The following is a 13,265-nucleotide window of genomic DNA, read 5'->3' as shown; positions in this document are numbered from 1 at the left end:
TCTACAATACAGAAGAAGTTCAAACAGACCAGGCGAGTTCCCTGGGACTCAAAATCGTCTAGAACACGATTTTGCCACCTCTGAGTGCTGGCCTGCATGCTCTGAGGGTCTCCATGGCCGAGACTCACCTGCAAATGCCAGCAGAAGTGTTGGCAGAAGAGGTCCCAGGCCCAGAGCCTTCCAAAATATAGTAGCCATGGTAAGAATGCCTGGGTGAAACTCTACAAGAGCCCAGGAGCCTCTGGTTGGTCTCTTCCCAACCTAGGCTGTCCTATAAATCTGCCCACACTTGGGCAGAAGTTTGAGCCACAGTGAAGGAAGTGGTCATTGTGGCTAAGGTCTCTGTCCATCCCTCAAGCCCACAGCCAAAGAAAGTTTACCATGTTGTCTGGGTGATGATTTTGTGGAACCCCTAAACCAGACTAGGGAGGGACCGAGCTCACCACCAGCTTCTAGCCACAGAGCTAGTGTCTGATGTCCCGAGCCCTAGATTCCCATCCTGGAGGGACCATCACTGTCTCTCAGAGTCTACTCTATTACTGCCTGGGAACAACTTCTGGAAATGTAGAATGGATGCTGAGTTCCAGAAAGGCAGGTCCAGTGAAGTTTGTAAGTACAAGAAGATATGATGAAGACAGAACACAAACTTTAAAACCCAACCCTTGATCTCCACTTTGGGTTCATAAATGTTTCTTGGGCATTTTCCTGTTGCTCAGAATCATATAATATTCACCAAGCTACAGAAAAGAAATGAACCCAAGACACAGAAGCCTGTTTCTCCTACCTGTTAGGGACAATCTCTCACCTGGGTTTCTCTCCATCCCTTATTCTGTTGTGTCTGACATCTCAGTTATTCACTTGAACATATAAGTCTAGTCTGCTGTTTTGAGGGCTTTGATTTGGTTTGTTTGTAGTATAGAAATCTATTTAATGATTTTATGCATATTAAGTAATTACACCATTACCAAGATACAACCCTAACCTTAGCTGATATTTATCTTTTTTCCTTATGAAAAATAATTTGACAAGAAAGGCTTTCCATGTCCTGGGTACATAGAAGGAATACCATATTAATGAGGTGCTTGGTGTCAGGTGTGTCCTCAGAAGTGATGATGAAGCAGGCCTGCCTTTTTTCCCTCTCTTGCCATATCCCACCTTCCCTCCCCAGTGTATCCACTCAGCTGATGTGGGAGGGGACTGAGTGGACTCATCAGTCTGAGAGGGAAATTTATGGAAGTCTCTCCCTTTCTTCTAACTACCACCACTCAACAAAGCCGGGCACTCCAAGAAAGAGAACCCCAGAGACCCAGGAGCTCCCAGGAGGAAGAGGTGGGTCCTCTCTCCTCTGGTATAGGTTTCCTGGACTGTAACCTCATGTCATGTTGATCAGAGGGAAAAAGGAGGAAGTGGGAAGACCCAACCTACTGGGGAAATAAAATGGAAAGAAAACATTCTGCGTGTCCTCCAGGCAGAGGGAGGGGGAGGGAGGGGGAGGGAGGTGGAGGAACCTGAAAAAAGGAAGAACCTATTCTGGGGTGCTGGCTCTCTGCAAGAGGTCCCAGAAGCAAAGATTCAACCCTGGAGCTGAGTCAGATAACCTAATCCAGGCAGGATGACAAAGGACACAGATCCTTTAGGAATGAAGGTCTGGGTTAGTTCTCCAGGAAAAGAGCTTGTTAAGGGTAGATGAAGTGCAGAATTGGAAGTAGAGCATGGGAATTATAAAGACAAGCTAAGGCCCTGTGATCAGTTGCAGAATCGAGGATTATAATTGACATGAGTGTGTCTGTTATACTTTGCTAAGAATGTATTTGGACAGATATTTGTTTTTTCTTTCTATTTCTTTATCATATAATATAACATCAATTATTAGTGGTTGTTATATTTAAGTTTGAGATACTAAAAAAAAAGTCCTTCAGGAGGTATTTCCCCCTATTCTAAAATTTATAATGCATTAGTGGTTGTATGAAGGATAGTTATATTAGACATAATAATGACCTGGTTAAACATATAATCCTTTTGCTATTGCACATGGGATAGTTATACCATGTTATATATAATTATGATCTGGTTATTGTTATCATTTAGAAATTAAGCATGACATAATGAGATGGATTATGTGTTAATTTGACAAGAGGTGACAAATTTCTGGTGGCTATTCATGGTTGTCAACTTGACTGCCTCTGGAATTAACTAAAACCCAAATGGCTGGGTACACTTGTGAGGGGTTTTTCTTAATTAAATAATTCGAAGTGGGGAGACCCACTTTTAATCCAGATCTTTTGGTGTGGGAAGATCCACCTTTAATCTTGGCCATACCTTCTGCTGGCAGACTATATAAAGGATATGGAAGGAGGAAGTGCTCTTTGCCTGCTGGCTCTTGTGGGCAAGTCCATTCCTTCACTGGCATTGGAGCCTACTTCTTCAGAATTCCAGCACATAGCAAAGACCAGCTGAGACATCCAGTTTTGTGGACTGAATAATTACTGGCTTCTTGAACCTTCTGTTGGTAGACAGAAAATGTGTGTATGTGTGTATCATCTATCTGTCTGTCTGTCTATCTATCTATCTATCTATCTATCTATCATCTATCATCTATTCATCCATATATTTATATCTATCTGTCTGTCTGTCTATCTGCCCATGATTTGAACTATTTTTATAAACTTAAAGAAACAAATGCATTTAATTATCCTGATTCACCAATTATGAGAGAGACAGATTTGATGACTCTGTATATAAAACTTTTGACAATTTGTCAAAAAAAAATAAGGAAAATCAATTTTCTTCAGAAAGGGAGTTCATGATAGGCTGAAGTCACAATTGTACTAGTATCCAGTTTGGTGAACTAATGAGTTTTTATTGGAATTACTAACATGAGTATGGATGAGGGTTCCTTACAAGGAACAGAGATAATTCAAAAGCACCTGCATCACTAGGAAGCCCACTCAACATGGGTGATGGCTCCCCAAACCCTGCAACCCCAGATCTGCTGTACAGCTTGCAAGCCGTTCTACAGTGCAAACATGTCTTACCCAAGAATTGTTACTCCTCTTTACACTGTTGGGGAGGGGTCTTCAAGGATCTTATGCTCAGGCATGACCGTTGTTTCTCTCCTGTTTATAGCTAGGGAGTCTCCCTTCCCCTCCTGGAGGAAACATTCATTTGTAGGGAATGCTGCAATTTCAGAGAATATACCATATAACGTAGGCACACACCCCACCTGGCCCCAAAGCACACTGCAACCAAGACCCAGGAACTAGACAGCATTCCTGTGACCGTCTAAGTTCTTAGGAAGAGTTCCTGAGTACTCTAATGTTTTTGCCAACCTGACATGGAAGTCAGGTATAGTTTCCCCAGCCTTATTTTACACTGTTGTATTATTTTGATACAGTCAGGATTTTGTGGGAATAATTTTGGTGTCAGATCAGAAAGATGATTTCTTAACTCAGTATGAGCATTTTTGGCATCTGCATCTATTTACAAAAGTCCTCAAGGGTGGCGGGTTCCGCTCTGCCAAGCAAAGCCATTCTTCTGCCTTTCTTCCTGAAAGCAATAACTGGATTAATTGACATAGGCAAGAAAACCTGGATTCATGTGCTATTAGAGTAATATGAAATTTTTTTTTTTACAAATTCCTAGTCCTTCCTGATACATGTCAGAGAAGTCCATAATCAAAGGTTTCAGCTCATTTCTCTCCAGGGAGTAGAGACAGTATCTGAGTCCCCTCTCCCTCTTCGTTTTAGATTTAAAGGAGCTGTAATAATATTTTCCTTTTCCTATAGAATTTGGTTCGTCTTGAGAATGGCCCAAGTCTCTTTGGGAGTTGCTAGGGAGAGAGGAGTGAAGTGCGGTAATGAAGAAGGAAGCAGAAGTTCTGTTGGAGGAGGCAAGGGGACAGAGGGATGGATGGAAGCGGAGGGTCGGGATGTGTTGGGTACTTCAGCATTTATCTTTTCTTTTGACATGCTCTCTAAGACTTTCTTTCTGGTCTCCTGTTCCTCAGATATCTATTTTAAATCTGATACTGCTTTTGTTGTGGGATAGCCACCAGAGACAACTCTTTTGAAATGGGTTTAAGTCCATAGAAAGTCTTTATTAGCCAGTTGGCTACTATATTGGGTGTTTGAGATCCAAGTGTAGCTCCAAACCTTTCTCGGCTTGAGCTTTTAAGCACAAAAACAAGGTTCTGGGTTGACATAATTCGGGTAACAAGAACAGTTAGCCAGAAGTGGAATTACACTTAGTGACTTTTTTAGAACTATGGACTTTGATGGATTAGGTTTTTGTTTTAGTTTTGGCAGGTGATACTGTCTATATGCTGAATTTTATGGCCTGAATGGTGTTTCCATCCTGCATTCAGTTGTGCTAAGGGATGGGGTCTACTAAGATCTGGGGCCCTGGTATATTTTCCAAGTGTTCTCTATTCATATTCTGCAAATTAACAGCTTTATTGTTTCTTCTTTTGGAGTAGTGGTTCTCAACCTTCCTCATACTGTGACCCTTTAATACAGTTCCTCATGTTGTGCTGACCCCAACCATAAAATTATTTATGTTGCTACTTCATAACTGTAATGTTGCTATTGTTATGAATTGTAATGTAAATATCTGTGTTTTCTGGTGGTCTTAGGCAACCCTTGTGAAAGGGTCCTTAGATACCAAGGGTTGCGACCCACAGGTTGAGAACCTCTGTCTTAGCACCTTCTAAATTTCAATTAAAGTAGGCTGTTAACTGTCTTTTGTTTTAATATCTAGGACCTACAGTTTTGCATTCAGAAACACCAATTTAGGAATACAAATGTTTCCCATTGAGGAAAACTTAAAGCCAGGTTCTCTCTAATTACATCTCTTTATTATTTTCCAAATGCTTGCAAGTTGAAAGTTTGTAATTATACATACATCTGGCAGGAGTACCAGATAGCAGCTTATCTCCAAACATTTGCTCATTTTGGGAACTTTGATGTACGTGTGCATATATATGCACATGTATATATGCATATAATGTATGTGTGTATATATATATATATATATATATATATATATGCTTAGAATTGACTTTCTCAGCTTTTCCCCCAAGACCATCTTCTCAAATTGGGTTTCAGGTTATCCTGCACATTTACCCAAGAGGGTGCTCAAGACACTGGGTGACCAATTCCTCGTATGTCTTTCTGAGTAAGCCAATAGTGTTTTTTTTCTGATCCAGGCTTGGAGTTGTTTATTGAATCCTCATATGAGGCCTTTGTACATCCTGGGGTGTTCTTCCTGTATGGGGAGTCTACCTTAGTTAGGGCTTCTATTGCTTTGACAAGACACCATGACCAAAAACTAGGTTGGGAAGGAAAGGGTTTATTAGACTTACACTTACACTGTTCACCATCATGGGAGGAAGTCAGGACAGGAACTCAAACAGGAACCTACAGGCAGGAACCGAAGCAGAGGCCATGGAAGAGTGCTGCTTTCTGGCTTGCTCTGCATGACTTGCTCAGCCTGCTTTCTTATAGAATCCAGGACCACCAGCAGAGATAGCCCCATCCACAAGGGCCTGGGCCCTCCTCTACTCATCACTAATTTAGAAAAAATCCTCCAGGCTTGCCCACAACTGATTTTATGGAGATGTTTTCTCAATTGAGATAATCTTTTCTCACTCTGTAGGCTACTGTTTTGTTTTGTTGATTCCATCTTAAAATTGGGTTGTTTCTTTGACACCCAGTTTTTTTTTAGTTGTTTATGTATTTTGGATATTAACCTTCTACTGGATGTGCTGATAAAAATCTTTTCCCATTCTATAGCCTGACCCTTTGTCCAGATGATGGTGTACTTTGCCATGCAGGAGCTTTTCAGTTTCTTTATTAATTGCTTTATTAATTACTTAATTTCCAGGTCCTTTATTAATTGCTGTTCTTTGTACCTGAGCTATTAGTGTTCAGAAGGTCATCTTCTGTGCCTTCAGTTCATGGCTATGCCCCCCCACTTCCTCTTCTATCACATTCAGTGGATTTGGCCCTAAATTGAGGTTTTTGATCCATTTGAAGTTGAGTTGTATATGGGCAGTAAGTATAATCTATTTGCATTCTTCTGCATACATCTGTCCAGTTTGACCACTATCATTTGCTGAATATCCTGTCTTTTTCCAGTGTATATTTCTGGATTCTTTGTCAAAAATCAGTTGTCCATAGGTGTGTGAACTTATTTCTGGGTCTTCAGTTTGAATCCATTGACCAACATGTCTGTTTTTGTGTCAATACTATTCAGTTTTGTTTCTTTTTTAATTTAATTTTATTTATTGTTTTTAGTTGAGCTGTACATCCTCCCCACTCCCATTCCACCCTCCCCCTTGCCACCATGTTTATATGGTGGATTATATTGATAAATTTTGGTATGTTGAACTATCCCTGCATCTCTGGAATGAAGCCTACTTGGTCATGGTGGATGGTTTTTCTGATATGTTCTTGGATTTGGTTTGCCAGTATTTTATAGAGTACTTTTGCATCAATGTTCATGAGGGAGATTGGTCTATAATTCTCTTTCTTACTTGTGTCTTTATGTGGTTTGGGTATCAGGGTAACTGTAGTCTCATAAAAAGAGTTTGGCAATGTTCCTTCTGTTTCTATTGTGTGGAGCAATTTGAAGAATAATGGTGTTTCCTCTTCTTCTTCTTCTTCTTCTTCTTCTTCTTCTTCTTCTTCTTCTTCTTCTTCTTCTTCTTCTTCTTCTTCTCCTTCTCCTCCTCCTCCTCCTCCTTTTCTTCTTCTTCTTCTTCTTCTTCTTCTTCTTCTTCTTCTTCTTCTTCTTCTTCTTCTTCTTCTTCTTCTTCTTCTTCTCATCTGCAGGAGTGTTTCCTTTACCATACAACCTCTCCAGCATAAGTTGTCATCAGTGTTTTTGATCTTGACCATTCTTGCAGGTTTAAGATGGAATCTCAGAGATGTTTTAATTTGCATTTCTCTGATGACTAAGGATGCTGAGCATTTCCTTAAGTGTCTTTCAGCCATTTTAGATTCCTCTGTTGAGAATTCTCTGTTTAGGTCTGTACTCCATTTTTTTTTTATTGTATTACACCTGACTTTTGACAAAGATGCAAAAAAAAAATCAAATGGAAAAAGAAAAACATATTTAACAAATGGTGTGGGCATAACTGGATATCAACATGTAGAAGAATGAGAATAAACACATATCTATCACCATACATAAAACTCAAGTCCAAATGGATCAAAGACCTCAACATAAAGCCAGCCACACTGAACCTCATAGAAGAGAAAGTGGGAGGTACACTTGAACACATTGACACAGGAGACCACTTCCTAAATACAACCCCAGTAGCACAGACACTGAGAGAAACAATTAATAAATGGAACCTCCTGAAACTGAAAAGCTTCTGTAAAGCAAAGGACATGGTCAACTAGACAAAACGACAACCTATAGAATGGGAAAAGATCTTCACCAACTCCATATCAGAGGTCTGATCTCCAAAATATGCAAAGAATTCAAGAAATTGGTCATCAAAAGAACAAATAAGCCAATAAAAATGGTATTAGTTCTTCTTTGAAAACGTGGTAGAATTCTGCACTAAAACTGCTTGGTCCTGGACTTTTTTTTTTTTTTTTTCGGTTGGGAAACTTTTGTTGACTGTCTATTTCCTTAGGGGTTATAGGTTATAGATAATTTGCTTAGCTGGTCTTGATTTAATTTTAGTATATGATACTTATCCAGAAAATTGTCCATTTTTTTTAAGTTTTCCAATTTTGTGGAATACAGGTTTTTGAAGTAAGACCTGGTGATTCTTTGGATTTCCTCAGTGTCTGTTGTTATGTTCCCCTTTTCATTTCTGATTTTGTTAATTTGGATATTCTCTCTCTGCCTTTTGGCTGGTTTGAATAAAGGTTTGTCTATTTTGTTGATTTTCTTGAAGAAAATTGTCATATTGATCCTATGTATTGTATCTCTATTTTGTATGTATCTCAATTTGTATGTATTGTATTTCTATTTTGTTGCTTTCAGCTCTCAGTTTTACTATTTCCTGTCATCTAGTCCTCTTGGGTGAGTTTGCTTCTTTTTGTTCTAGATTTTTCATGCATTCTGTTAATTTGCTGGTGTAGGATGTTTCCAAATCCTTTATGCAGGTGTTTAGTGCTATGAACTTTTCTCCTAGCACAGCTTTCATTGTGTCCCATGAGTTTGGATATGTTGCCCATTCATTTCATTGAATTTTACGAAGTCTTTAATTTATTTATCCTTGACCTAGTGGTGATTCTGTTGAGCATTGTTAAGTTTCCATGAGTTTGTGGGCTTTTTACAATTAGTGTTGTTGTTGAATTCTAACTTTAAGCCATGATGGTCTGATAAGACACAGGGGGTTATTCCAATTTTTTTTTGTATATTTTGAGATTTACTTTGTTACTGAGTATGTGGTCAATTTTGGAGAAGGATCCATGAGGTGCTGAGAAGAAGATAAATTCTTTTGTATTTGGGTGAAATGTTCTATAGATGTCTGTTAATCCTATTTGAGTCATAACATCTGTTATTCTTTATCGCTCTCTTATGTTTCTTCTGTCTAACAGACCTGTCCAGTGATGAGAGTGGGATGTTGAAGTCTCCCATTATTAGTGTGTGGGGCTTGATGTGTGGTTTAAGCTTTAGTAATGTTTCTTTTACAAATAACGGTGCCCTTGTATTTGAGGCATAGATGTTGAGACTTCATCTTGATGGATTTTTCCTGTGATGAATATGAAATGATTTTCTTCATCTCTTTTGACTAATTTTAGTTTGAAATCTATTTTGTTAGATGTTAGGATAGCTATACCAGCTTGTTTCTTAGGACCATTTAACTGGAAAAGTCTTTCCATCCCTTTCCTCTGAGGTAATATCTGTCATTGTAGTTGAAGTGTGGTTCTTGTATGCAGCAGAAGAATGGGTTCTGTTTTTGCATGCAATCTGTTAGTCTGTGTCTTTTTTTATAGGCAAATTGAGTCCATTGGTATTAAGGAATAATAGTGACCAGTGATTGCTAGTTCTGTTATTTTTGTTTTTGTTGTCAATGGTAGTAGTATTGTGCGTGTGCTCTCTTTTTAGGGATTTGCTGGTGTGGGATTATCTATTGCCTGTGTTTTTGTGGATGTAGCTAACTTCCTTCAATTGGAGTTTTCCTTCTGGTACTTTCTTTAGGATTTGTAGATAGGTATTGATTAAATTTGGTTTTGTCATGGAATATCTTGTTTTCTCTGTCTATATTGTTTGAAAGTTTTGCTGGGTATAGTAATCTGGGCTGGCATCCATGGTCCCTTAGTGTCTACATAATGCCGACCAGGTCCTTCTAGCTTTAATTGTTTCTCTTGAGAATTAATTATGATAGGTCTGCCTTTATATGTTACTTAGCATTTTCCCTTTGCAGCTCTTAATAGGCTTTCCTTATTCTATATGTTTAATGTTTTTTAATTATGTGGTGAGGGAACTTTCTTTTTTGGTCCAGTCTATTTGGTATTCTGGAAGTTTCTTCTATTTTCATAGGTGTGTTCTTCTTTAGGTTGGGAAAGTTTTCTTCTATGGTTTTGCTGAGTATATTTTCTGTGCCTTTGAGCTGGACTTCTTCAATTCCTCTTATTTTTAGGTTCAGTCTTTTCATGGTGTACCATATTTCCTGGATATTTTTTGTTAAGAATTAATTGAATTTAACATTTTTTTGACCAATGAAACCAATGGATCTAGTTCCTCTGTCATATCTTCAACGCCTGAAATTCTCTTTTCTTGTATTCTGTTGTTTATACTTGCTTCTGCGATTCCTGATCATTTACCCAGATTTTTCCATTTCCAGATTTCCCTCAGTTTATGTTTTCTTTATTGCTTCTATTTCAGTTTTCAAGTCTTGAACTGTTTCTTTCACCTGTTGAATTGCTTTTTCTTTGTTTTCGTTAAGGGATTTGTTGATTTCTTCCATTTTTTTTTTTGGTTGTCTTTTCCTCCATTTCTTTAAGGCAATTTTTCATTTCCTCTTTAAGGGCCTCAATCATGTTCATAAACTTATTTTTAAGGTCATTTTCTTCTGTTTCATCTACGTTGGGATGCTCAGGTCTTGCAGTTGTAGACCACTAGTTTCTGATGGTGCTGTACTGCTCTCTATGTTGTTGACTGTATTCTTACCATGTTGTTTACCCATCTCTTCCTCCAATTGGAACAGGTGGAGTCTGTGTTTCAGGAGGTCCTTTTTCCTCCAATTGGTATAGGTGGGGGCTATGACTCTGTTGGTCACTCCTTTAGGTGTAGAAAGAGAAGAGCCTTCAGTGATCATTCCTCCAGAGCCTACGGGCCCAAGGCCCAAGGCCAAGGTTCCTCTTGGTGTTGGTGGGGTTGAGGCTTAGACTCTGGTAGTCAGATAATTTCTGGACGCCATTGCTGTCATCCCTGCTTCACTGCTGCTCATGCTTCTCCTCCTCGTGGCTAGGCTCAGCCCACCCACCATGCTGCTGCTCACGGTTCCCCTCCCAGTGGTCTTCCCACTAGAGTTCTTACCTCTACGAAATCTCCATAGCGAAAAGAGGGCCATACCGTGATGCGGGAGAATTGTCTGTATTCTGTCAATTATATTTTAATAAAACGCTGATTGACCAGGCAGGCAGTATAGGAGGGAAAACCAGACAGGAAGTAGAGGTGATGCAATGAGAACAGGAGAATTCTGGGAAGCAGGGAATTTCCTCTGCCACTCCTGCACAGACCACTGAAGAAGCAGCATGTAACTTGCCCAGCTGAGAAAGGTATGGAGCCATTATGGCTAACATAGATGAGAATAATGAGTTAATATAAGTTATAAGAGTTAACAAGAAGACTGACCTAATGGGCCAATCAGTTTATAACCTAATGTAGACTCCGTGTTATTTTCTTTGGGAATTGCCAGTTGTGGGGTACCGGGTGGGACAGAAACCCCAACAAGCCGGCCCTCGTGTTACATATGGCGCCCACGTGGATAATTGCATCCACAGAAAACCTGAGAAAGTTTGGAAAAGAATAGAGTAAAGCATGTTTTCTTGGTAGCAGCAATTTCTCAGGTCTGCTCTGTTTGCTAGAGGCAAGCAAGTGCTCTCATCTAAGAGAGGCTTCCTGACTCAGCTTTAGCTGCAAAACTTTGTAGCTCCTTTAAGCGGTCCTGCCGTGAAACACTTAAACGGTGTTGATGAAAAGCTGAACATATGATTTTCAGTTTTCAGCCATAGCAGGAAAAAAGCTGCGCTGTTTTAAAATGCTGGCTTTCTGGGCTGTCCTGCCAGGGCAATCTCTGACTCTTTCAAGCAGGCAGTCCGACTGAGTGTGGTCTGTGAGCAGAATACTACAGCTTGCTTGCTAGCAAGGACCTTGAAACGCCATAGAGTTGTGGCAGTGAACTGCAGCTCTGGCTGGTATCTCAGCCATGAGGCTGGAAAGCTAAGAAATGGGCTGGATCTAGCCGTCAAAGCCACGGGTTTTTGACTCGTGGGGGCAGAAGTAAAGAGAGATTCAAAGTTGAAGAAAACCTCTAAATGGCTTATAGTGTGTTAAAAATATATGCAGGCTAAAGGTTAACGTTCTTAGAATTAAAAAAGAAAAAAGGGAGTAGTTGGGTGTGGTAGTACACACCTTTAATCCCAATGCCTGGGAGGCAGAGGTATGTTGACCTCTGTGACTTTAAGGGACAGAGGTAGTTGACCTCTGTGACTTCAAGGTGTGGTAGCACATACCTTTAATCCCAATACCTGGGAGGCAGAGACAGACAGATCTCTGAGTTCAAGGTGTGGTAGCACACACCTTTAATCCTAGCACTGGGGAAGCAGAGACAGAAGGATCTCTGTGAGTTCAAGGACAGCCTGGTCTACAGTGTTATTCCGGGACAAAGATATACAGAGAACCTGTCTCAAAAAGTAAAAGTAAAAATAAAAGAAATAGAGGTTAAAGTAAAGCCACACAAAGATGGAAAATACAAAGAGAATCTTGATACTGTATGTTATTATGCTCTCCTTGAATTGTTTGATTGCTGAGGAAGGAGCAACAGCTGCTAAAAGACTTTTGTTTATAAATGCTGCTGAACTAACCCAAGATAGGTATTTTGAAAATACCTTGGCTTCAAAATTGAAGTCAAAAGGTATGTTACTTTGGAGAAGAGATTTTGCTTTTGTTCCCACAGAAAATGAGAAGCTGTGGATTCATTCTGAGTTAAGAAAAATCAGGTTCCATCAAGGGAGGCCACCTGAGAAATCTCCAACAGGAACAGATGGCCCAGATTTCTGAGTTCTACATCCAGAACAGATTCAAGACTGCTGCCTGAGATGATCGAGACTCACAGGATACTCCAGTCATGACTTGATTATAACTCTAAATTTTCTTTAGGTCCCCATAAGATTATCAGCGCCCCCAACCAGCAGGAAGTAGCCTAAAATACTACGCCCACATTCCCAACAAATGGACTATGGGTATTTTCCTTTGTTTAAAAAAAAAAGAGGGAAATGATGCGGGAGAATTGTCTGTATTCTGTCAATCATATTTTAATAAAACACTGATTGGCCAGGCAGACAGTATAGGCGGGAAAACCAGACAGGAAGTAGAGGTGATGCAATGAGAACAGGAGAATTCTGGGAAGCAGGGAAGTTCCTCTGACACTCCTGCGCAGATCACCGAAGAGGCAGCATGTAACTTGCCCAGCTGAGAAAGGTATGGAGCCATTATGGCTAACATAGATGAGAATAATGGGTTAATATAAGTTATAAGAGTTAACAAGAAGACTGACCTAATGGGCCAATCAGTTTATAACCTAATGTAGACTCCGTGTTATTTTCTTTGGGAATTGCCGGCTGTGGGGTACCGGGTGGTGCCCAGTGTTACAATACCGTTTTTATTACTATAGTTCTGCAGTACAATTTAAGATGGAGATGGTGATACCTCCAGCAGTTTTTTTTATTATTATTCTGGATTGTTTTAGCTCTCCTGGTTTGTGTGTGGGGTGTGTGTGTGTGTGTGTGTTTCCAGGTAGAGATGAAATTTGCCCTTTCAAGTTTAGTGAAAATTGCGTTGGAATTTTGATGGGGTTGCATTGAATCGTAGATTGCTTTTGGCAAGATGTGCCGTTTTCACTATATTACTCCTACCAATGCCATAATCTTCTATTATATATATATAATAGAAGGATATATATATATATAATAGAATATAATATAATAGGGATATATATATAATAGAATATAATATAATAGGGATATATATATATGTAATAGAAGATTATGGCATTGGTATATATTACACACACACAC

General features: G+C 39.5%; 1 gene segment (V, D, J or C); it reads right to left on the bottom strand.

Moving 5' to 3' along the window:
• LOC125416869 (signal-regulatory protein beta-1-like) overlaps window positions 1-261 on the bottom strand; it is a 29,178-nt gene extending 28,917 nt beyond the window's left edge. The window contains 1 exon segment of the C gene segment in view: window positions 129-261. Coding sequence covers window positions 129-198 — 70 coding nt within the window.
• Window positions 262-13,265: the final 13,004 nt, after the last annotated feature.

Source organism: Myodes glareolus, chromosome 10 (genome assembly GCF_982192425.1).
Source record: "Myodes glareolus chromosome 10, mMyoGla1.1, whole genome shotgun sequence".
NCBI classification, from domain to species: Eukaryota; Metazoa; Chordata; class Mammalia; order Rodentia; family Cricetidae; genus Myodes; species Myodes glareolus.
The sequence above is the reverse complement of the archived record's forward strand: the minus strand, read 5'-3'. Positions and strand labels throughout refer to the sequence as shown.